At 40.7% G+C, this 24,862-nt stretch overlaps 1 protein-coding gene across 3 annotated transcripts in view; it reads left to right on the forward strand.

The window, feature by feature from the left end:
• AMMECR1 (AMMECR nuclear protein 1) overlaps positions 1-24,683 on the forward strand; it is a 111,064-nt gene extending 86,381 nt beyond the window's left edge. The window contains exons 3-6 of one of the 3 annotated variants that reach the window (XM_025853668.2): positions 2,348-2,462; positions 16,227-16,317; positions 17,769-17,865; positions 20,251-24,683. In XM_025853668.2, coding sequence (XP_025709453.1) covers positions 2,348-2,462; positions 16,227-16,317; positions 17,769-17,865; positions 20,251-20,365 — 418 coding nt within the window. In that variant the 3' untranslated portion in view covers positions 20,366-24,683. Of the gene's footprint in view, positions 1-2,347; positions 2,463-2,811; positions 5,930-16,226; positions 16,318-17,768; positions 17,866-20,250 lie in introns of those variants that run through there. The other 2 variants (XM_025853669.2, XM_073885777.1) reach the window with 2 other exon arrangements.
• Positions 24,684-24,862: the final 179 nt, after the last annotated feature.

Genomic DNA, 24,862 nt, shown 5'->3' on the forward strand with positions numbered 1-24,862 from the left:
AAATCTGATAAAGACACACAATTGAAGTATGATTAGGCAGTTAAAAAGATGAGGCATTGGTACATGCTACAGCATGGATGAAACCTCCAAAGCATTATGGTAAAAAGCCAGACACAGAAGGCCCCACTTATATGAAATATCTAGAATAGGCAAGACCATAGACAGAAAGTGGATTCACGATTGCCAGGAGCTGGGGGGAGGGAAGAGTGGAGACTAGTTGCTAATGGGTACGGGGCTTCTTTTTGGTGTGACAAAATGTTTTCAAATTGGATAGTGGTGATGATGGTTGTATAACCCTGTGAATATACTAAAAGCCGTTCAGTTGGATACATTAATGGGTGAATTTTACTGGTTTGTGAATTCTGTCTTCATAAGCTGTTATATAGCAAAAACGTTAGCAACTATACTATTCTAATTACTTGAAATTGGAAAAGTATATGTAAGTTACATTTTTTGGCCAGGGGCTGGAAGGAAGGAAGAGTGAGGAGTTAGTATTGAATGGATGCTGTGTTTCATTTGGGCAAGATTGTAAAAGTTCTGGAGATGGATGCTGGTGGTGGTTGTGCAACGTGAACATGCTTAATCACACAGAACTGTACACTTAAAAGTAGTTAAAACAGTAAATTTTATGTTGCATATATTTTACCATAATAAAAAAATCTATAATCCTAAAAATATCACATTTTACAGTATTCCAGTGTATAAGGCTTTCCCCCCTCTCTCTCTTTTTCTTTTTAGCAAGAAGATGGGAAGTGTGATTGGCCTTTTGGTTTTTATGCATGAGATTCTTCCATGTTTTAGAACTTCTGTTCAGTATGTGTGTTTGTTAGGAGAGAGGGTGTTGGTTATACACACACATATATGTCTTTATCTTGGCTTTGAAGGAGAACTTGAAAATGCTTTATGAAACTTTATTTGCCAGTAGGAAAATAAAAGAGGCCAAACTGTAGGAAAATTTATGTTGTTAAATTATAAAACAGTGAAATGCTGTTCTCAGAAGTATAAATTATCACAGATGTCCTGATTTTCTTGGTTAATCTTGGCTCCTTGAATGGGAAAAAAAAATCTATACTAAGCTTTCTATAAGCATTTTCCTTTGTGTAGTAGGATCGAGCGAGCACCCAAATTCATTGAAAACACTCACAAACATAGGGGTTTTGTTTGTACAATACATTAAGTGAGTTTCAGAAGGCAAAGGAGGAGATGGAAAAATGAAAAAAACAAAAACAGAACAAAACAAAACACTCCGGCAATGAGGAAGTCACTGAAAAAGGAATTAAATGATTTTTAAGGGCCTTGGAACTTTGTTATAACCCAAGCAGTTTGTAGGCTCTAAGTCTGTAACTTCTAAGGATTAATCTATGAAAATAGTTTCTAAGCCTGGCTGCTGTATAGGACATTTGAATTTGAAGATCGATGGCGCAAATGCCAGCAATGCCATTAGTATAAAGTGTAATCAGAGGTATGTTTGTTTTTCTTGACTAGGAAGTGGTTTCTTTGAAAAGTACAAGAAACACACAGTGCCTCTGGGTGCGAGTGTGTGTGTGTCTGCGTATTTTCTGTCTGTTCTTCTACTGCAGGAAGAATTATGGTCTTCCAACATCTTTGTCCTTTATAGTAAGGGTTTTTCTAGAATTTGGCACTGTAGTATATTACCCTTGATTACAGGGTCCAATCAGAGTTGATGTACTCAGAAATCCATTGATGTGATTAATGGTCTCCTAATCATACTTTTATTTCCTAGATTAGCCCAATTTCCTGTACTTTCACAATTTTTGAGTCATATCTTGAATTATCTTTTATAGGGGGCCTGAAATCCTTGTATTTTTAGTCTGTAATTTGCATGATTATTTTAATTTTCTTTGATTTCCTTTGCTTGAAGAAAATGAAATTTTGATCTTTTTTGAACTCTGAGTGCTGTTCTGTGGTAAATGGCCAACCTAATATGAACCTTTTTTTTTTAACTATATACATTTTTTTTTTCCCCATCAGCCCTAGATCTAGAAATCTTCCCACAAATTTCCACTAGTCTGGCTTTTATTCTTCTCAAAAGTAAACTAAAAGTAGTCTCAGGTTCTATAAGTAACAGGGAAGTAGACCAGGAAATGACTGTATAGGAAATATAATTGATCATTTGCTCTTTACAATTGGTCACAAGATTGGCTAAAAAATAGTCTATTGAATGAAAAAAATGACTCCTAAAATCTTTGGGGTCTTTGAATACATTTGAAGATTATTGGTGCCTTTGGCACCTTTTTTTTAAATCTCTTACCTTTTTCAAGTGACTTTGAAATTAGGACTTTTTCATATCTAGTGGTTGCTTTAATATTTGCTTTGTTTTCAACAGTGCCCTTAAAGATAGCCGTTTTCCCCCAATGACAAGGGACGAGTTGCCACGGCTGTTCTGCTCAGTGTCTCTGCTCACTAACTTTGAAGATGTCTGTGATTATTTGGACTGGGAGGTAAGACTGTAGAAATGTTTGAAAGAAAAATGAAGGTAACTCCTGACTCTTTCAGCCCGTTTTCTATTGTAGTGGAGGTGGAGAGTAAGGTAGATAGATAAACCTCACAGTTGATCAATGAGATATCAGTGAAGGAGTTGTTTTTTTTGTTGTTGTTGTTTTGTTTTGTTTTTAAGGCAAAGCACCATGTGTCCTTTTAATCCCCATACTGAATTGGCTGTTTATTTTTGTCTGATTACTTTACCACAGCACCTCATAAAAGCTGTTAATAAGTAGTAGGAAGGACTGATTGGAATTTATTTTTCCTCTTATTTCCATTCTAATGTACTTCGGTGTAACCACCACCCAGCAGTTAGGTGGTCAGAGGAAACTTCTTGGAAGCAAGGAGCCAAAGAGTGAGGATAATACCCCAGCTGGGGAAATCAGCATGTGGATACAAAACAGGGCATCGGTTAACTACAGTTAAATCATGTTAATTCATTCTTGGCTACCTTACTTTATGCACTTAAACACTCTAACAAATAATATTAAGGTTATATGTCAGTGATCTCTGAGCATTGTCATGTTCGAGGTAGCCTAGATTGATCTTATGTTTTATTCTTTAGTGTGTGGGGTTGGGTTTCTACGGAAGTTCAGAGGTTCTCACCATGATTTGTTTTGCTCGTTGCGAGAAGACAGTTGAGTGTATGTCTATGAAATTTCACACACAATCGTGCACACATTTATTGAATGCCTCCTGTGTTCAAGGCACCGTTGCTACATATACAAGAGTCCTAAGATTTGATCCCCACCATAAAGCACCTCTCAGTCTAATGGCAGAGAAAAGAAGTATACACCAAGCATAAAGAAATTAGTACCACAAGAATGAAACAATGGGAATTCAGTGATGCACTTAGCATTCTCTCACATAAACACTCATAAGTGACATGACTAGATCTTTATGGTGTAACATGTTTTAATTCTACTGACTTTTTAGAATGACCACGTCCCATAGTAACTGAGGTGTTCTGCCTTGTGGACAGATCACTCTCTTGATAATTAATTGGACTTGAATTTTAGTTTGGGATTTGCTCTGATTCCTTGTGAGACTTTGGACAACTTATTCCACTGCCATTCAGTTTTCCACATATAGGATAAGACATTTCTAAAGTTCTTAACTTTCATTGGAAAAAAAATCCCTATGATATAAATTATTGTTGCTAGGCCAGAGCTTTATAAAAAAAAAAAAACATTCTGTAGAGAGTAGGATAAAAGAGTTCCTTCTGAGTTTTGGAGTGTGTCGGGTTTTTTGGAGTATTATCAGAATATGAAAGCATTCGGGGATGTTTTGTAATGGGAAAAATAAAATTAATAGTGTTGAACCTAGCAAAGTTGGATTGGGTAAAACCTTTCACAGAATTAAAATTTCCTGATTGCTTTCTATAAGTTCATTGTTCCTATTTGAATTTTTCTTAAAGAGAAGTCTACCCATATCATAGGGACATTCCTCAGTATTTTTAAATGATCCCAAATTATATCCCTTTCTTATTAACCAATATGAAAATGTGGGTGGTTCTTTTAATGTTTTAAGGCTACTGTTTCCTCTTCTCTAGCTAGAATCTTATTTCTGCTTTCTGAATTGCAGAATGCCCTGCGTGTGGGGGGGGGGGGGGGGAGCGATAACAGGGGTAAAGCCTGAAATCTAGGGATGACTGAGCTACAAAACATGCCTACTCTCGCTTGCCACCACTGAGGTGGAAGTACAGTTGTGGGGGGGCGGTTTGCACATGCGCAGGTGTGAGCATGTGTGGCACGTACATGAATGTATATTTCATCAATATGCATGCATGTATTTGGAGGGAAGGAGAAATGGGAGGGTCCAATAGTAGTTCCATAAATATGGGCAAGCACAGAGTACACCACCATCATCTCCTTTAGCCCACTTCAAGCACTGTCCACAGCCAAAATTAACCCTCATACCTATGTATTGTATATTTAATACGTTCCTCGAGGCTTAGATATTGGTGTCTATTGGTGTAACTTTAACCAGAAAGTGATGCTTTCTGGTTAAAGTTACAACAAAAATAAATATATGTTTGTGCTTTTAACATTTAAGTATTTGAAAGTGAATTTTAGGTCCTGCTAGAATGGCTACGCTAAGAGGGAAAGACTGTCCTTTTCAGTTAGTTCGTCATAGTTGGAAGTATTTAGCATAAGAGAAATTTGTCCCCAAAGAGTAAGACTGAAAATTGCATTTTTTTTTAAGTACAAGAATGTGATTTGGGCTTAAAAAAAAATATACCATAGTCAGTGATTACAAATAGAATGGTATTATTGTGGGGATGATGTCATAGGGTCATCCTTAATAATTCTGAAAAAGCATTGGTTACTTGAAACACAGAATGCCAAAGTAGAATTAAGAACATTATTTTTTACAGTATATGTCAAGGCATTTCCACTCCTAGGTATATACCCCAAAGAAATGAAAACAGATGCTGAAACAAAAAGCTGTACACAAATGTTTATAGCAGCACTATTCATAATAGCCTAAAGGTAGAAACAACCCAAATGCCTATCAACAGATAAATGGATAAACCAAATTTGGGATATCCGTACAATGGAATATTAATCAGCCATAGAAAGAAATGAAGTAGTGACATGGATGAACCTTGAAAACATTATGCTAAGTGGAAGAAGCCAAGCACAAAAGGCCACATACTGTATGATTCTGTTTATACGAAATATGCAGAATGAGCACATTCACAGAGATAGTGTGGTAGTGGGAGCCAGGGGTTGGAGGAGGGGCTGACTGAGAAGTGATGGCTTTTAATGGGTCCAGGGTTTCCATTCCGGATGATGAAAAAATTATGGAACTGGATGTTGTATGACACCATGAATGTACTTGATGCCACTGAATTGTACACTTTCAAAGAGTTAAAATGGTAAATTTTACATGATGTGTATTTTACCACAATGAAAAGGCGTATATGCATCTGCATATATATTTAAACCTATTGTCCATAATAGTATAGTAATTCTAATTTATGGAAGAAGAAAACTTTGAAAATTCAAAAAATATAAAGAAAGGCAAGCCGTTTGTAATTACACCATTCTGAGATAACCACTGTTAACATTTTGGAATATTCCTTTAAATTATTTTTCTGTGTCTTTGTATCAATAAATATGCCTATTTGTTCATGTATCGGAGATCATATTGAATATACAGTCATTATTAAAAAGGATTGTGGTGGGGGTGAGGGGATGGGTTAGCCTGGTAATGGGTATTAAAGAGGGCACGTACTACATGGAGCACTGGGTGTTATATGCAAACAATGAATCATGGAACACTATGTCAAAAACTAATGATGTAATGTATGGTGATTAACATAACATAATAAAAAAATACAAAAAAAAAAGATTGTGGGAAAGTCTTTGTTTATGGTTTATCTTTATATTATAAGTTAATGATTCATACTGCAAATTTCCTTTATGAGGGGGGTCCAGTCTATATTAAGAAAGGATACATTTATTTCACTTTGAGAAATTCCAGAGTGTCAAATAGGTAGACCTTTTCTTCCAAGAATGAAATTTCCTATTCACTATAAGTATCTAAATTTAACCAGAAATGCACAGCGCTGCATATGTTGATGCTACAGGGGGAAACAGGAGATGGTGACAGAATTTTAATAGAGAATTTTTAAGGCAGAGCTCAGTAACGAGTATGTTTGATATAAACAGAAGCCTCTCACCTAGGGCTTTTCTGGTAGAAGTACAGTTTGAGAGTTGACCCCCACTGGTGAAGCGTGTTACTGCAATAGAATTCCTAATTAAAGGGCGAAAATGCCCAGATCAAAGCAGAAGAGGGCGAAGTCTAGAGGTCCCAAAGCATAGAGGTGAGTCACTTTGGTAACAAGAGAGACATCCCCGTGGTCATGAAGATGAGGGACGTGACCGGTGGTCATAGCCACCTAATTTTCAAATGATTGGGAAACAAGTGAACCACCACAGGGCTGGCTACTGTCTTTCTCTTTTCTTCAAGGTTTTTAACTGAGCCTGTCTGGGACCTCTCTTTTGGTAACATGTCTCTATTTGTATAGTGGAAGTTAATAGGAAGGTAGGATTTACAGCAGTCAGACTTTGTTTTAGAGGCTAGAATGCTTCCCTTTGATAACGTGAGTAAAGTCTGATAAATGGTTTCACAAGTGGATGTAATTGGTTTCAATTCAAGGTTGAGTTGACAGAATGGTCAGTAATGCCTCCATGTTTTATTTCCTCAACAACGTAAGAATCATAACATGTAAGATGAGTGTCTATGGGTAGCATGTCAAGGAGCCTGGGTCGTGATTAAAAACAGCAAAACCATCCACAAAGATCGTACAGACAAATTGGAACACCGGCCCCACCCTTCTAAGAATGTGCTCTTCATTGCCCCCATCATGATCTACTTCTTGCCCTGGTAGGTATGAGAAAGATGAAGAGTTGAATGATTTGGGGGAGAAAAAAATTCATTAACTGATAAATTGAGATATCTACCTGCAAGGCTAAAATGGCTGTTAAATGAGGAAAATTGTTCCCCTAGGGTGATATCTGAAGTGATCTGCCTTGTGTCTGAACGCGAAAACTTATGACCGTGGTTGTGTGTTCTTCAACTGACAGCATTCTCTTAATTCCATATGACAGGATGATGTACAGACATGGTGCTTCAGAAAGAAAGAAAAGCTCTCGCACTATGCTGAAGTCCTCTAAAATAATCTATAGGCTAGAACTGGTGTAGTCACATGATGTGGGAGCCTTGTTTGTTTTTCAAGATCTGGAAGGGTATAAAACCAAAGACATTACAACAGCCAGAGTTTGCCTTGAGGGGTGATTCCAGGTGTGTTACCTCGTGGTTGCTCATTTGCAAGATGATATAAATGAGTAAGCTTTTTGCTTGTTGAAGAACTTGTATATAGCCAGTAGCCAGTATACAACCAGTGATTTTGCACGGGGAGTTCATGTAGCAGTCTGCTGACCGGAAGACAAAGTATTTTCTAAATTGTCGTCAGACATCTCTTATTTCTGTGCTTTAGAGACCAGATCATTTTGGAGGCATGAGGAAGAAATATTTTCTGTATTCTAAAGTAGACCACCATTAGATCACGTTTCAATAGATCAGTAACATTTTCACAAACCATAACGCACTTTTAGTTCTATCTAGCTCCCTGGATCACTGCTTTCTCAACTGTGTATACAGCTGTCACTTGGGGAACGCATCGTGGCCTTAAGATGGACTGTTCCTTTTTAGCACCCAACACTTACATGAAATCAACCCATGCTGGGTGGGGCTGGCCAGCATGATTTTTGTATGATGTCAAAAACCGATCCCTGGACTATAGAGCTAGACCCCAAGCCCCTAGTCTCGCTCTGTCCCTCAAGTATCCAAGCATCTGTCATTGTCCATGAGCTTGTTAGACTCTCGGTACTCAGGGTGCTGCACTTCACTTTAAAAAAAGCACACCTCTTGAGTGAGCACAGCTCCATTTCTGATGTGTTTGGTTGCAGTTAATAATAGTGCGCTTTTGTAACAACCTTCACGAGTGTAAACAGATGAGATGAGTAAATTGGCTACCGTCATTATCTCTCATATATTTTAGAAGGTCATGATCTCTTTCTCACCCCTTCAAGGTTTACATTTTTCTAGCTCCTCTCAATGTACCACTGAAAACAGGGTTTCCATTCAGACACAGATGTTTAGCATGACTCACCCAGTGAAATGACTTCTCGTTGTATATGTTCTGTCCACCCCCACTTCATGATTTTTCCCTGTGATATACACGATGCTTTGCTTCTCTTCTAACTTAAGAGTCCCACCTTTGGGGCGCCTGGGTGGCTCAGTCGGGTAAGCATCTGCCTTCGGCTCAGGTCATGATCCTGGGGTCCTGGGATCGGGCCCCGCATCGGGCTCCCCCGGGAGTCTGCTGCTCCCTCTGCCTCTCCCACTCCCCACTGCTTGTGCGCTCTCTTGTGCTCGCTCTCTTGCTCTCACTCACTCTCTCAAATAAATAAAATCTAAAAAAAAAGATTCCGACCTTTAAAAAAATACATATATGGGTGGGCGAGCAAGGAGGCTTTGTATATCTAGGAAAATGCTTTTCACGGTATTTTCTCAAGGACCTTGAGATTTTTGTGTAAGATGTCACTATCGTTACCATAATTTAGTCTTTGTCCTGATGCTCTACTTAGAAACATTTTTTCAAGTGCTGTGGAACACTGGGGAAAGGAGTACTTCAAGCTTCCTGACCATCTAGTAAGAATTTGCTGTGAATCAACACTTCAGTGTATTAGAAGCCCAGTGAGGAAGCAAGCCGAACAAAGTGAAGTAACTTCTAGAAGGTGATTTAACGCAGGGAAATTTCCATTAGCTATTGGTACTGTTGGTGAAATGGGCTTGCACAGTCCGTCCTCCAGCCTCCTCCAGTTGCTTCCTGCTTCTCTCCCAGCGTGTTGTTTGGTGGGGTGGAGGGGCATTTCCCTGCTTCATCCCTCAAATCTACAGACCCTTCCAGCCCTTTCCCTAGTAGTTGTATTATAGTCTGCTCTTTCCTGGATCTGTTTCCTCACCAGGACGCTGGAGAAGTTGGACTAAATAATACCCATGGTTTCTCTGGAGGCTGACACAGTGTGATACTGTGACTCCCCCTTTTTAAAATGGCTTCTGTTTCATTTTACTTACAGAGAACGAATCACCACTAGCTACGGAGAAGTTATAAGAGGTCCTTAACTTTTAAAATGGCAAGGTGGCAACCAAGGTGAAAAACAGTCCAATTTTTGAAAGTGGGCATTCCAGAATCCCTTTCCACCACAGAATTCTCTTCAGGAAGACAAAATATTCTAAACAGCAAATGCCTTGTTTTATTACTGCATCATCCCCTGGTTTAAGTCAACATTATATGTATAAATCTAAATTAAGCAATTAGGGAGTGACTGTTCACTTGACAAAGATAGTTTGCTTTGCAGAAGGACTCACTCTAGGGTTTCTTTACTGCCTTCCTGGTGACTTCAAAATTAATCCACTTACATAAATGCAGCACATATGTAACCTTTTAGGAACAAATCTGTTTTGTAGACAGAGTAAAACTACATTGAGCCAGATACTCCATGTACAGTTTAACCCATATAAGATTCTTCTGTTTCTTATCGGACAAACAACATTATTTCACCTTGGCCAAGAGGTGTTTCTCTCCCTCAGCCTTTGAAAAGCAAACTGATTCCCTTGTCTAGGTTTTAAGAACATTTCCTAACTTGAGTTTCTTTGTGTGTAAATTCACTCCCTTCCTCATCCCCTTAAAAAAAAAATGGTAGGAATGCATTTTTCTAACTTTTGATGAAAAGCAGGCTTTTTATTTAAAGGTCACCTGTGTTGCCTGAACTTTCCTTGGAAAGCTTCAGGATGTTCAGTTTTTAAGGAATGCTCGTTATAATTAATCATTACAGAGAATTGAGTTTTTTTTCCTTAATTGCACACTGAGCTGTCACTTGTTCTCTGCAGAACCTCAGCTAAGATCAGTCTCTTTCCTTGCACATGATACATAAACATGTTTGGCTTCATAGCTTTTCAAAGCACCTCGTCATTAGCCGTGCTTTATTTAAAATCTTAACTAGTTCTTTAAAAGTTCACGGGGGTGATTATTGGCTAGTTCAGGTACTGTAGAGCTGTGTGTCTGCTATTAGTTAAAGTAAATGTTATCAGATTGTTCTTCGGTGGCCTTTGTGAAATAAATTGGCAGGCTTGTGTTCCTGATAGACAAGATGTCTGAGTCTCCTACATGAATCAAAATTGGCACTAATTGGCCCTTTGGTAAGCCCTGCAAAAGCCAAGCATTGGTCCATGGAGACTGAACTAATTTCTAAAGCTAAAGGTGACTCATTTGCAGGGATATGAGAGAAGAGCAGTACATATGCATTTTGGTCAAGGAGGCCTTTGCAGTCATTTTCACAAAATAACAATAGGAAAAATGACTTCTGACATAGACAACGAAGCAGAGTTTTTGGAGTAGAATATGTTAAAAGGTGACTTGTGCCCAGGTGGTGGCTTCGCACTCGGTTACCCTTTTTGACTTATTTTTCTAGTCTTCCTTCCGTTTCTGGAAGCATCTCAAAGGAGATTTGAAAGCAAGGATACCTGTAGACACCGGTCAGAAAACAGACTAAAAACAACCCAACAGGATAGTCCTTGGTATTATCCTAGCCGGCTCAGGAGATTATTTTTTAAGGCACTAAGGCAAGAATTGTTTCTAGGTGGTCCTAGGATGGCAGGCCATCATTATTTTCCCCTTTATACTTTTCTAAGGAGATGTTGTGTTTTTTTTGTTGTTTTTGTGTTTTTTTTTTTGCAGTAATATGCATGTACTATTTTTCTAAACAGGAAAAAATTATGCATGTTTGTGGTTGGTGAGGTTGACAGAAGTAAAAATTACTGAGCCCAAAAAGTGATTTGCGACAATGCTATTTTTTAAATGTATTATTTGGCGAGATTCTGAAGTGTTAAGTGCTAACAATTGTTAAGTGTGCATTGTTAATCAGATGGGCACCTTCCAAACTTCAGACTTCTGAAATTGGTGGGTGGGTTGAGGTGATGTAAATTCACAACTTTGAGGATTTGATGGGCAGATCAGGACAATATGTAGTCTACTTTTTTTTTTTTTTTTGGTAGGATTGAGATTGGGGGAAGTGATTCATTAGGATCTGTACAAATTGTGATCAGCCTTTATTACTAAAATCTTAATTTTTCTTGCCCCAATGAGAATTATTCAAGAGGATAAACTTGGAGTAGGCCCAAGTTTGGAATATTTTCCTCTTTTATGGTGAATTTGTTTTCACTGGGAGAAGGAAGAGTCAGCGTCTTCAGAAGGCTGAGTGGGGGGTGGGCAGAAGGTTCTGTGGAGCTATGAGGGGAAGAGTGGAATGTGTTGCATTGTGGCTTTGGGGCTTTTAGGAGAAATACCACATATGGCTCTTTCCTCCCAAGAATATAAGAAACTCCACACTCTGGGTCAGACCCATGGGCTGTCCAATGCAGTGTTTGTTCTGTCCGTGGTACCATGGGCTGTTTTGTGAAAGAGCATGTGTGTCTTCTATGATGCCAGCCTCCAAAGGTTAGAGGGTGTGCCAAATATCCTGAGCTCCTCTCATTAGGAACAGAGTCCTTTTATTCAGTTCAATGGAACTGGCATATTGAGCCTGGCAGGTCAGTCTTATGTGAATGACCAGTGACTGGCTGCTTTGTTAATTGCAAAGCATATTTTGCCAAATAATATCCACAAAGACATGTCAAACCACTTTCGATTCCTTGACTTCCTGATATACCTGTACACACACACACATACGAAATTTCAAGGTGAACCCACTGAAAATCTGTGGAGCGAGCTAGGGCCGTACTGTTTTACAAAGGAAACCCGACCTTTGGTTAATGGGGAAGACTACGGCTAACTGTGGCATTTGCTAAGACAGATGGACCTGGGGAGGTAATTGGTTTTATTGGCCAGGATGTGATCAGGGGCAGATTTAGTTCTAAGGGTCAGGACTGTGGAGGTAATTGTGGATCCAAATGGTCCAAGGCTAACGTGGAGCCCATTTGACTTAGCCAGAGCACATTTTATGCTCGTTGATGCTTTTAGCCAGATGACTCCTTTTCATGTTTGAGCGTTTCCAAGGTTGTTGGCTTGTTGATCGGGCTCACAAGTAACAGTGAGGCCCTTTTGTAGTGCTGATAGTGGCTTACAGGACGAACACTTGCCTTATAGACAGACTAGGGGCTATCAAATTTTGTGCAGTTGTGAGGAGCAGAATATGGAAATGTGTTATAATGGGGTGGGAGGGGCACTTTTTTTAATGCTCCTGTGTTGAGAGTCACTGCATTAGAGGATAATAGTTGTAAATGAAGCCACATTTCTAACAAGGGGCCAGATAACGAGGACAAATGAAATCTGCAGTCTAGAAGCTTCATTTTAGCCATTATTTATAATCTCTTCTCCTACCAAACCTTTTACTTTGTAGCAAAATTGATTAATTTGCGTGTATCTCTCTGCGAGCCCACATGCTCTCTGACAGAGGAGTGAGCAAACAGAGAAATGGACAAGAGGAAAGAGGGTGGGGCATAATCCCCAAACTGAATAACCAACTCCGGAATAATCAAGATCTATTTTAGGGTCCTAACATTAATCTTGATATTTAATCATTCTGGGCGATGTTAAAAACAAAAAGATTGTATAATAGCATTAATAAAAATCACTCGCTATGTAATGGTTCAGAATAAATATGGCTTTCTTTTTAGCATGAAATAGGAATCTGTTGAACGGGTCTTACTGTTCTCTCAGCACACACAGATACAGCTCTGTTTAATTCCATATCCTCTTATCTATAAGTCCTACATTTAATTTACTACCATTCGAGTTGATTTATAGCTTTGCTTAGCAAAAGTACAGTCTTGATTAAAAGGATATTATCACAGCTGATGGGCCTTGAAAGCATTTTTTTTCTCAGACCTTCTAATAATTTTGACAGTGACCTGCAGACTCCCATAAGGCTAGATCTGCAAGTCTCCCGTTTTTGCCTACCTGGCCATACTTTGGGCAGTGGTGGTTAGGGGTATGTGAGAGGCGGTAGGGTGACATAGTCTTCCCATATGCTACCTCCTTATCCACCCCTAGAAATGGAAAGTTACTGCAACACCGGGGTAGAGTTTTAGCGGAAGTTTGCTTCAGGGCATCCCAGTTCCCTGGTTAGCTGATCTCTTAGCTAGCGGATAATTGCGGCTGGAGCCTTTGTCTCTCGGGATGCTGCTCCGCGGGGGGGTTCCCCACTCTGTCTCAGAGAGGATTCGATTATTATACATGAGGGTTACATTTTGAAGTTGCAGCTGTGGCCGATTCCTCCCTCAAACAATACAGAATTAGTTTTGGTGCTCCTGTCAGTGGAGATGACTTAATTTGCAAAGCCAGTGATTTCCACAGGTTGGCCAGATTCGGTCCTTCTCCACAGCAGGCCATTTTCCACTCTTCTGTTTTGATTGCGCAGTATGACTACTTGGTGGCGTCTGTGGTTCTGGGAGTAAGGAAAATGCTGTTGCTCAACAGGTGACAAAAAGCTATTATGCTTTGGTTCTGGTCAGAACATGATTGCCATTCTCCCAAATCCGCTGGTTGAAGAAATGCGTCACTCTGGTTTTGGCTATCACTGTGGAGTATATTTTTTAATCCATGAAAGAAGTTATTTTTCCCAAAGGGCTCACTTTAAGATCACCCTCCTTACATTTGCAGGTACTTTTCAATTGTTCAGAATCATAGGAACACAGAAAAGAACTAAAAATTGTAAATGTACTAATTCTAAATGGGAGAATTTTGATAATTTTTTTGTCACATTAAATTTGATGGTGGGGCCTTCTGAAAATACAAAAATCAGTCAGTTTTATTCATGAGTAATTTTTATTTTGGTCAGCATGTCCTTCCAGTTTGGTCTGAACCTCCTTCTTTATACTTACATATATATATAAGCTTTACTGAGGTATTATCCACATACCATACAGCTGGTCATAACCACTTTTAATTGCTAAATTACTAGGCTTTAAAATCTCTGATATTTTTGTTAAAGAACACAATGCACTCCTATGAAGAAAGGATTAATGTGTCTAAATTACCTCCAATTTGCCTAAATCACTTTTTTTTTCAATACACAGCCACCAGTTTGTCAGAGCTAGACCAATTATTAGAGGTTTTCTAGTTAACCTAGAATAAAAATCACCTGGGGAGTTGTTCTTTTTCCAAACCATACCCGCTGAAGCATGAAACCTCCTGAAATTCTGATAAACTTCACAGCCCCCAGGCCCCCCCATACCAATTAAACACCCCGGATTTTGTCTAACACTCTCGTCTCACAAATAGGGAAACATTCCTCGTCTCAACAATTTTGATTAGACGCCCTCATAAAGACCAAAATTCTTTCCAATTTGAACGTGACAGATTTTTGATAAATTGAGTCGAAGATGCAAAATTCACTTCAGTGAGTGATGGGAGCACAGATTATTTATGCTGTTTATTTTTAAAAACAAATTATGAAGGAACTGCTATGGCTGAAGGGGAAACAAAAACAACTTCAAAGGCACAGGTCAGAAAGTCGGTATATGGAAACTGTTGCAGATTTGTCATTGTCTCCGTACAGTGTCAGGCACTGGGGAGATTAGTAGATGTCCTTTATCCTGGAAAGGCCGGATAGCTAAGCACTCATATTTCTTCTCAGCTGTCCACAGTCATTTCCCACAGGGTCTGGGAGGCCTTATTGTGTTAGTTTTTAAACAGCTGCCCTGATTGCATCTTCAGCAGAAGGAGATTCGTAAGAATACTTGTATCATGTAGAAGAAATAGCCACAGAGATAAGGCTTTCAGAAAAAAAACAAACTTCTCAGAAGATCTGACAGGCCTCTAATGGATGGATGTGTGAAGAAGACCTGGGGAAAGAACAAGCTGGATTCTCCAGAGGACTTTTTCTTCCCTGAAAAAGTGGGAGATTTCAGGCTAAGGGCAGAAGCAGCAAAAGAAGTTTGCATGGACCCCTGTTCCTCTTCTAGACCTCTGCATGCCTACAGATGGAAAGAGGCAAGGCCTAAGACTTGACTCACCTGCTCTGAAAGGAAGCCTCTTTCCTGGATGAAAGTGTTTTCCTGGTCTCGTGTCCTCCCTCCAGGTCCCGCGGGCCACTGTACTAAAGTGCACTTGGGGACCATTAACCTAAAGTGACTGTAGATTTGGGAGAATAGAATGGAGTTGTTGCGCTTTTGAAATTTCATTTTTCTTACCAGTGTTTACAAAGAAGACCTTTCTGTGATCCTCGGTTCTGTATATGATTCTATGTGAGGTACGAGGGGGGAAAAAGACCGATTCCTTCTGACTAGATGCTAATCAGTAAAACAGTACGTTACTTTCTTAAAACATTAGCAAGAAATTGCCCACATTCACTTAGAGAACTCCCTTTCTTAGGGCATCACCAGAAGTCTGTGTGCTTCCCATAAAGTTATAGTGATCTCTGTGTTCATATATAAGAGACGGTGCAAAAATACCCTGCCCCAAAGGGATTTGACATCTTTATCACTCATACATTTAGCAACAATGCATGAGGGCAGTGATGTAGACAGACGGTGAGGGTTTGCCATGGACCCACCTAAGCCGTGACATATATTTTAGAAATACTACATGGAGTGGGTGGTGATGTCGGATCTGGTTGTTGGCTTTTTTTCAGCCTTACCTGGGTTTGCTCGTCTACATAGAATTCAAGGTCCTAAAGGGACTAGACAGCCTGAGAAGGGAGTTGGCAGCCCCGGAAGTTTTGGAACTTAATCCAAAGTGGCGCTTATACCTGAAAACAGGATGCGTGTTTGCGGTCTCTTTGAAAGTCAGCTCCCTCGCTCTAGTTCCTTAGTGTCGTGAGCCACAGTTTGGGAGTGGGGGCAGAATTCTTGCCCTCGACGGTCTTATTCTACACACAGCAGCATGGGTGTTCTGGGTCCAGACAGAATAGCATAGCCCAGTGCACGGGGGCACATCCATCGATGTTTTCAGTCTCCACGGCCGTCATAATGGCCCTCAAACCCAAAGTCAGTGGCTTTGGAAAAGAGAAAAATGTTCTGTATATAGGTGTGCCCTTCCAGAAACAAGGGGAAAGGAAGAACTGCATTGTCTTGGAAGTTAAATTATAACTTTTGCTTTCTATCTCTATGAAGAAGACTGTACTAATAAAACTGCCCATTTCTTTCAGGTCGGTGTACATGGTATTAGAATAGAATTCATCAATGAAAAAGGATCAAAACGCACTGCCACCTACCTACCGGAGGTTGCAAAGGAGCAAGGTCATTGTTGTACTTTATTTCCTATGATCTGCTGAAGAAGTTGAACACATACACACATTGAAGTGCGCTTCTCTGACCTGGCAGTTCTCAAATGAGAAGAAACGATTCTTCTGCCCCTGGCACTGCCATGTCTGCATGAGATCGGTGAATGACTCCCACAGAAGTTGAATCTCTGCACTAGAGTTGGAGAGCAAAAACACGCAAAAAAGTATAACGTTCCCCAGAGCAACGCCTTGTAGAAGTGGGGTTTTCTTTTTAGGCAATGGTTTGCTATGAATTCAAAATGCCCTTTTCTCATAATCCCACGGTACTGTAGCCTTTTGGCGTAAACAAGCCTTCTGTCTAACAGTCAGCCCCGCGGTACATTGTCAGTATCAAATGTTTCCTCGTCAGGTGGTTGCCGGGGTCTCATTTGGCTACTGTGAGGATTGTAGGTTTCCCATTAAGATCAGGAGCAACGAGACTACCCGACCTCTTCGTGTTTGATCTGCTTGGTCTGCACTTCCTAATCAAACATGTTTCTGTGTTGGCAGATAGAGCACAAATGTTTATGAACCACCACTTGTAACACAAGAGAATTCTTCACTCTGTAACACCTTGTCCTTTCTAGCCACTATGAAATTCTAGTTTTTCACGTCAGTTGAAATGAATATTTTCTCTTTATCTTACAGAGCTTTTTTTCCCCTCATCAGAAAGCATCTGTAATTGGGTTTCTCTCGTGTTGGGTTCATATAAATGTGAGCTATATAACCGTACAATTTCATATCATTACACGCCCCCCACCCTGACAAGAGAGTTAGTCTTTAAGACAGCTCTCGGACGGTTTATTGGGGTTGCTTTCGAAAATGTCTCGATCCTGTCGTTCCTGTTGGCTTCGTGAAGTATATACGAGAGAGAGGGGGCCTTGGATATTAAGCATACCATCCCACGTCAGAACCAATAAAAATGCCTTTGCATACTTCACACAGATACACTTCACTGACTCCAGAAGATACCATCAGGGACGGTAATTACCATGAGTTAGTGTGGGAGTCCTAACTCCTACTGAGTTGGCACAGTGACATTTAGGCTTCTCCCTCCCTTTTAAAGATGTCATTGTCAGAGGAGAGGGCAGTGTTCGTGGGTTAATACCGAGACCCGCCTGAGCCGTCACTGCCAGCCTCTTAGACTTCTCATCTTTGAATGCGATTGAGATCAAAAAGCCAATGTTGTCAGCCGCCACGGGTAGCTAGCACTTAAGGTATGCGGGGGGGGGGGGGGGGGGGGGGGGCAGACCTGCTTCTCTACAGGAGGAAGTCTTAGCTCTTCCGTGTGACTGTTCTTAGGACCAAAGGAGTTGATGGTATTTGGTGACAGTAATAGCTGTGACCTCCACAAAGTCACTTTGTATTTGCCTGAAAGTGCTTATGACATGTGCTTGACTGGTATTTTATCTGGTCTACTCTCCACAGGATGGGACCATATTCAGACCATAGACTCCTTACTGAGGAAAGGAGGATATAAAGCTCCGATAACTAATGAATTCAGGAAAACCATAAAACTGACCAGGTACAGAAGGCATTTTCTAGTGCCAGGCTAACCAGTACCTTTCGATGCGTATGTCTGTAACCCTTTGATCTCTTTGGTCTCTCTTACTTGCTTTTCTTTGCTGAAACCGAACGGAAATGAACGGCAGGGCCATCCTGGGGGTGGGTATGATGGAACTCGGCTCGTGTGACGTACCAGTCTTCCCGCCTTTAGCTCTGTGTGGTTCCTCTGGCTCTACACGAGCAAGTCCTCTGAGCCTGTAGACTACGTTATTGAAGAACGTTACCAGAATTAGCCCTTGGCTAGCTTTGGACATTGCTTAGCGGAACCCCCGGCTTCTGATAAGCACTCTTCAAATTTGAATTTAACCTTAGGATGTTGGCAGCGATAGGAGTCTATCAGGGAAGCTTACTGAAAATCACAACTGAGCTAGACTCACAAATGCCAAATACTTGTTCCCGTGGGATGATGGGGATACTTATTTTTAAAAAAATAGCCAACATTTTAGGAAAATGGATTGCTGTTTCCATTTGTTTCAATTCCATAAAACCACAATGAATGCCTAGAGTCTACAAATGGACTTTTCCCAGCTCTGAGGAGTTACACATTTGAAAATGCCTCCCTCTCTGCTTTCCCCGAGTTCAGTCTAGGAGAATAGAAGGGCGTGTGCGAAAGTAATGACAAATATAAGGCAGAATGTGATGGATGGTGTGAAGTCATAAAGTAGGGAAAGAGGACTTAACATGAGGGGTGGGAATAGATAATACAACATTTCAGAGAGGAGGGAGGTTTGAGACTGGGCTGGAAGAATGGGTAGAATATGTGAGGCTGGGGGAGGAAAAGGATTGATTTAGTGAGTCAAGGCATGTGGGTGGTGAAGTATAGAGCCAAGTTCTGAGGAAGGTTCAACAGTCTGATTTGGCCGGTCTTTCAGGGTACATACAGAAGGTGGTGATGGGAGTGAAACATGGCCCAGAGGGTGGGTTGGGTCATATCATGGAGGGTATTGACTTCCCGGCTAGGAAGCGTAGACCTGATTCTAGAGGCAGTAAGTAGCCACTGAAGGGTTTGAAGCAGATGGATTTGGGGAGGTGTAAGATTGGAATGGGACACAGGAAAAGGAGTTAGGAGACATTGCTATTACCTACGAATCTGGGGCAGCCATCCAAAGGAGGTGAGTGGGAAGCCTTAATAAGAACTGTGGCAGTGGGGTGGGAAGAAAGGAGCAAACAGACGAGAGAACACTGGAAGCAACAAAAGGACTTAGTCATCATTCAGAAGTAGGGAAGAAGAACAGGTCAAGGCTTTCCTCTAGATGAAGAGCACCAAGGCACCAAAGCACCCTTTAGCCAAGGGCGGGACCGCAGGAGGAGAGCCACGTTTCAGCATTGATTCTGGATTTGAAGTGCTTCCTGAGGTGTCTGTATATAGAAATGTCCCATATGTCACCAGAAGTGTACGCAGATAGAACTTGTGGCAAGAGATGGTGATTTGGGATCATCTGTGAAGAGGTTGTAGCTGAAGCGATAAAGGTAGGGCTCCCCGAGGGGGCACAGAGAGTAGAGGTTCAAAAACACTGAAGGCAGAAAACACCGGAAAATCCTAGCAGGCAGGAGTAGGAGGCATAGTCAGAGAAGAAGCAGTCTGGGCGACAGTGGTGGCGGGGGTGGAGGGGGAGAACAAAGGACGTGTGGCGGTGCAGAGCCCACGACACAGGGGAGCTTCAGGAAGGGAGTGGTGCGTGGGCTCCTAAGGGAGACGTCAAGCAGGAGCAGGGGTGACCTTCTGAAAGAGCAGCTTCCGTGGAAGAGTGGCAGGAGCCAAGGAACACGGGGCTGAGGGGCAGCATGAGATGAAGGGCTGAAGGCAGAAAACGCCACGTTACACTTTTGAGAAGTGAGGGGGTAAAAGGAGAGCCAGAGATGGGGAAAGAGAGGGTTCGGGATACCAGTACTAGGAAAAGCATTTCGTTGTTGCTGTTCTTACCAAATGGCAAGGCCTGAGTAGATGCGTGGATGAAGGGAAGGGAATGGACAAAGAGGGAAGGTCCTGGAAGAAAGAACAGTCAAGTGAATGAGATGTGTGCACAATGGCAACAGGTTGGCTTTCCTCTGTTCCTTCCCGCTAGCAAGCTGGGGCTGGTGGAGGGGGCTGGGCATGGAAATTTCTAGAATGACTGAAACCCGGAGCAGTAGAGCAGAAAGAGCACCGGACTTAGACTCTGGATTCCCGGGTTCGGATCTCAGCTTCGCCACTTGGTTGTGTGGCACTGGGCCAGTCACGACTTCTCTCTGGACCTCTGTCTCTCCAGATCTGTAAAGTTATCTCTAAGGTCCCTCCTAGCTCTGACATTGGCGTGTCATCTATTTCTTGATGTTAACTTTGTCTCTTCCCTGACTTTTTCAGGTACCGTAGTGAAAAGATGACCCTGAGCTATGCTGAATACCTTGCTCATCGCCAGCATCATCATTTCCAAAATGGCATTGGGCATCCCCTTCCGCCATACAACCATTATTCCTGACACTGAGCCGCACAGCCAGTCACTGGGCCTCTCTGCAGACCTCTTCCCAGGAGACCCTGCCCCTTCTTGGTCTAGCTATCTCTTTTACTGTACCATTTTATGATGATAGTTTCCGTTGCCATGATGAAGCTTGGACATCATCAGTTAAGATCATCATGGTAACGGGTAGGAAAATGGCATTTGTTAAGAAGGTTCTGTTTTATTATTTTAGATCATTGATTTTTTTTTTTTTTTTTGCAGCATATATAACTTTTGGGGTTTTCTTTCCTTGCCATATTATGTAGAATTTTGCTTTGCTCTCTCGATCAGGTTTCTGTCTTTCTGTCCTTCTTGCCTTCCCTTCCTTCTGTCTTCTCTTCCCTCCTTCTTTCAACTGTGGATGGAAGAAATTGTGTGGTTTTAAAGGATTTTATTTAGGTTTTTCTCTAGTTTTTCCTCGGTAAGATAGAGAATTTTTGATAGCTGAGTTTGGGAGCAATTCATATCAAATTCAGGTATTTGTATATTACTCTTGAATTTGTCTAATACGCATTTTGCTATGAGAGCTTAGTGTGTGGGTCTTCACTCCTTCGGTGTTTTTCCCATGGTTAAAATATATGAACTTTAGTTCTAGTAGAGAACATGCAAAGGTCCATGATAGAGCTTGTCACAGAGAGTGAGAAATCATTCATTCCTCTTGTGCTGGTTATCATAGAAGAGACAGCTTCATCACTTTATAGAACCAACTTAACAAACTACAACACTGTTTTAAGAAAGTACAAGCTACCTTTCAGATATGCTACAGAAATCATTTTGAAGAGCAGCAAATATCAGGAAGAGAGCAGATAGAGAATTTAGTGCCTTTGAGAAGAATATAATTAAATGGAATTAAGAGAGGTTAGGGGGGAAAAAGGCAATTTAGAGAAATATTCTTATAAAATTTTATTGTGTCTATATGTGAAACAGCAGATTAGATGAATTCCTTACTCTTAAGTATTTTTTTAAGGTGAAAAAATTTATCTTGAGCAAATAACCAAAAAGAGACATTTGTCTATTATATATTAATTTAAACCTGTTAGCTTTAGGTTTCAATAAATCATGATTGGCCGGAGACAATTTTAGTGACTATTTAAAGAAATAGTAAAGATAATCTAGTGAAACAAAAGTTCATATATGCCGTGATTTCAGATAATGTTTGTCATGGGGATAAGACTGGAGTCTTTCTGCACTACATACTTTTGATAGAAACACATTTACTATGTTGATAAGATGTTACATTACACCTATGAAAATGGAGCCGGCATTTAGAAATGACAGAGTTGTTAGACCCCAGCCCATTTGCAGGGCTGGTCTTCCCACGGTGCATACAAAGAGAACTTCCCAACGTCAGGAAGAGTAGGAGGTCCATGTGTCTATCCCCAGGAAAAATGACAGATGATTCTGGAGAAAGAGTACCTTCATTTTCCTATAGTGTGTGTGTGTGTGTGTGTGTGTGTGTGTGTGTGTGTGTGTGTAATTTTTTTCCAACAGGAAACCTGTATATCAAGTGATGAATTTAAGTGTGGTGCAGAATATGTAGTCTAAAACTCTTGAGATGTCACTGAAAATCAAAATGGCGGAGCTTATACCTAGAGTCGGCTGTGACAAGTGACAGACTGCTAGTTCCGAATTCAAAACCCTTTTGCTAGTTGGTGCGCTGATTGCCTGAATTCCCTCCGCTTGCCACTGTGGCAGAGGAAACTGCTTTCATTTTGGTCAGAGTCCTTAGAGGTTTGGTGGTATTCCTTCATCCACAGCGCCGGTTGTTGAAATAACCATTTTCAGTTGTGATGCCTTAACTAAGAAGCCAGTTGTTAGCCTGAAATGCAATCCTGGTAGCCAGTTCCACTACACCTAGAGATTAGTCAGAGAAAGCTAGCTCTTGGGCTATAGCAAGGGATCTTGAGTCCTTTTGTTTCTCCTTGGGAGCAGTTTTGGAGCAGATTCGTCTTTCAGCATAAAACCAGGTGGCTACCTGATGGAAACTTTTTCTTGCCCTTATAGGGAAACTGAGCACAAGCTGAATGATATTGTCTGCTGCAAAAAAAAAAAAAAAGTAAATAAAACAAGCAAACTGAAGAGAGACAAAATAGACCAATATTGACCCATCTTATCCATCATCTCATCAGTTCAACAGGCTCCTTGTCCTGGGTGAGCTCATGGTTAGAAGTTGTTGTTGTTTTTCAAAGAAAAGATCTATGACATACATATGTGTGTGTGTATACATTTACTTACACGTACATACATACATATGTGTGTTTATGTATTTAACGGTGCTAATCAATCTTGAGCAGGTCACGTGACTGGTCGTGCGGACTCTAAAAATCATATCAGATTTTTAAAAAATTCTTGATATATGCAGATGTTCTACAGATTTTTTCTTACCAGTTGTAATAATGTTATACTGAAGAAATAACCATCCTGCAGGCTTCAGAGGACAAGGTCAGCAATATTTCCCACCATGGCTTGGGGGAAAAGGATAGTTTTGTCTCCTTTTGTTTTCAAATTAATGCACAGTGCATTTTTTTTTTTTGTCTCTAAATAGCTGTTGACTAAAAAGACTTTGTAGCGTAAAGGGTGTCCTGCAAACTGTAATGGTGTGCTTCAAACAGAAAAACGCTAGACCCTTTCACCTTCATCGTATAGTACAAAGCTGTTAAGTCTGTGGTTTGAATGAACTTGGATCATGTTGAAATATGTAGCATGTGTCTTTAACTCAGACGAAGATTCTGGTTGCACAGGTTGTGTTTCAGCCAGTTGTGGTTTATTTGTCCAGAAACACAAATGTGAATTGCACTCTCATCACCAGAATATTGTATAAGTTCAGTGATCTTTAAACAGCTCAGAAGTAATACTTGAACTTCATTTGAGTAGCACAAAGTTTACATTGCCCCCCCTTTTAAATGTTAATTAGTTCCATTTCTGTGTTTTGTTTCTCAAATGCAACTGGGTATTTTTTTTTCCTCTGGGAAAACAGTACGCGTTTTACTTTGGTATGTAGCAAAAGGCTTCCGTTTCTGGAAGGTTTTCTTGTTCTTAAAGTCAGCCAGGTACCAGATTCTAAAAGAACAATTGCCCCCCACCACCACCCTAGCCCACCCCAACCCCCATTAAGTGGCCTTCGGACTGCACGAGAGTGTGCTCCCACCCACCCCAGTCTCCCCTAACCATGAGAGGTCGGTGTACTTGATGGAGGAATGTGCAAGGCTTGCTCTCGGTCCCCCCTCCCCCTTCAAGCAGGTGTAAGAGTTTCTAGTCCAGTACACACAGTCCCAATGCCCAGCACACCAGAAGTTTGTATACCGGCCTCTTTCCATGTCTTCAAATGTGCAGGAAATTTGAAACTGTCATCTGGAGTGGGTTCCATCTCTTACGTGTGTTAGATCAAACCAAAGAAGCCCCCAGCCATGCCCAAATGCTGCTCCAAAAGCCTGCCTTCCAGTCCTTACAAAAACCTTGCAGGATTAAATGTGTTAACTTTTTTATTTTTGTACAGTTTCTAAGTGATTTTTGCTAGTGATGTTCAATTGAATTAAGTTTATTTGAGGGGTGTGAGCACCTCCTCCATTGAAATAAACTGGTGACTTTCCTTTTATTTTTTAAAAGCAGAAACCCGTTGTGTGCCTCTCGATTTAAGGGTTTCCGATTACATTATTCTGAAGACCAGCATTGATCCTTTATATACAAAGATCTGTTTTCCTTGTTTTTTATTACTGTTTCAGAAGAAGAGAAACCTTTTATTTTGCTCTGGACCCAGTAACTGCGCTGGTACATAGACGCACTGAGAAAACAAACTTTTGTAACCACCTCTGACTGTTTTTGTATATCAAAGTCGATTACTTTTGAAATATTTGGATCTAGTTTCTAAGTTATTTTAGTGTTTTGTATGTTCCCCGAAATTACTTTGAATCCGTCACCAGCATACAGAGTTCTTGGTGATACAGTGGTGAGACTCGTAATGAGCAAAAGCTACCTGGGGTAGCTCTTCTTTTCCTTCTTTCTTTCTTAGTAACCTGTTTTTGGATTACAGTGAGACATCGCAGATTACCTGAAACCCCCTCCAAGTATAACTAGATCCTCCTTCCTTCCACATTTAATTGCTTAATAGTTTGAAGAAACTATTGGAAATGGGCATTTTATATGATATGTATAGCTTGAAAATATTAAAACTGAACGAGAGGAAAAAAATGAGAAGGTTTATGTGGGTCTGTAAGGTATGGCTGTGGAAAGATATTGTAGTAGTTTTGACACTATTGTTACTATCTTTAAAATCATTTACCCAATAAAACGTTAAAACTGAGTTACCGTTTGGTGTCTCTTTCTTTAACCTGCCTGCCTCATCGTAAGGCTGTTGGTCCTGTGGGGGCTTCTTGTTACAACGCTAACCGTCGAAGACTTGGAAACGGAGCTGATGCCGATTTCTTTCCAAACCGGCACTCGGGAAACCTCACCGACCCGCAGCTGCTCCCCACTTCCCCT

The sequence above is a fragment of the Callorhinus ursinus genome, unplaced genomic scaffold (assembly GCF_003265705.2).
Source record: "Callorhinus ursinus isolate GAN/ISIS: 27379988/994484 unplaced genomic scaffold, GSC_fseal_2.0 scaffold65, whole genome shotgun sequence".
NCBI classification, from domain to species: Eukaryota; Metazoa; Chordata; class Mammalia; order Carnivora; family Otariidae; genus Callorhinus; species Callorhinus ursinus.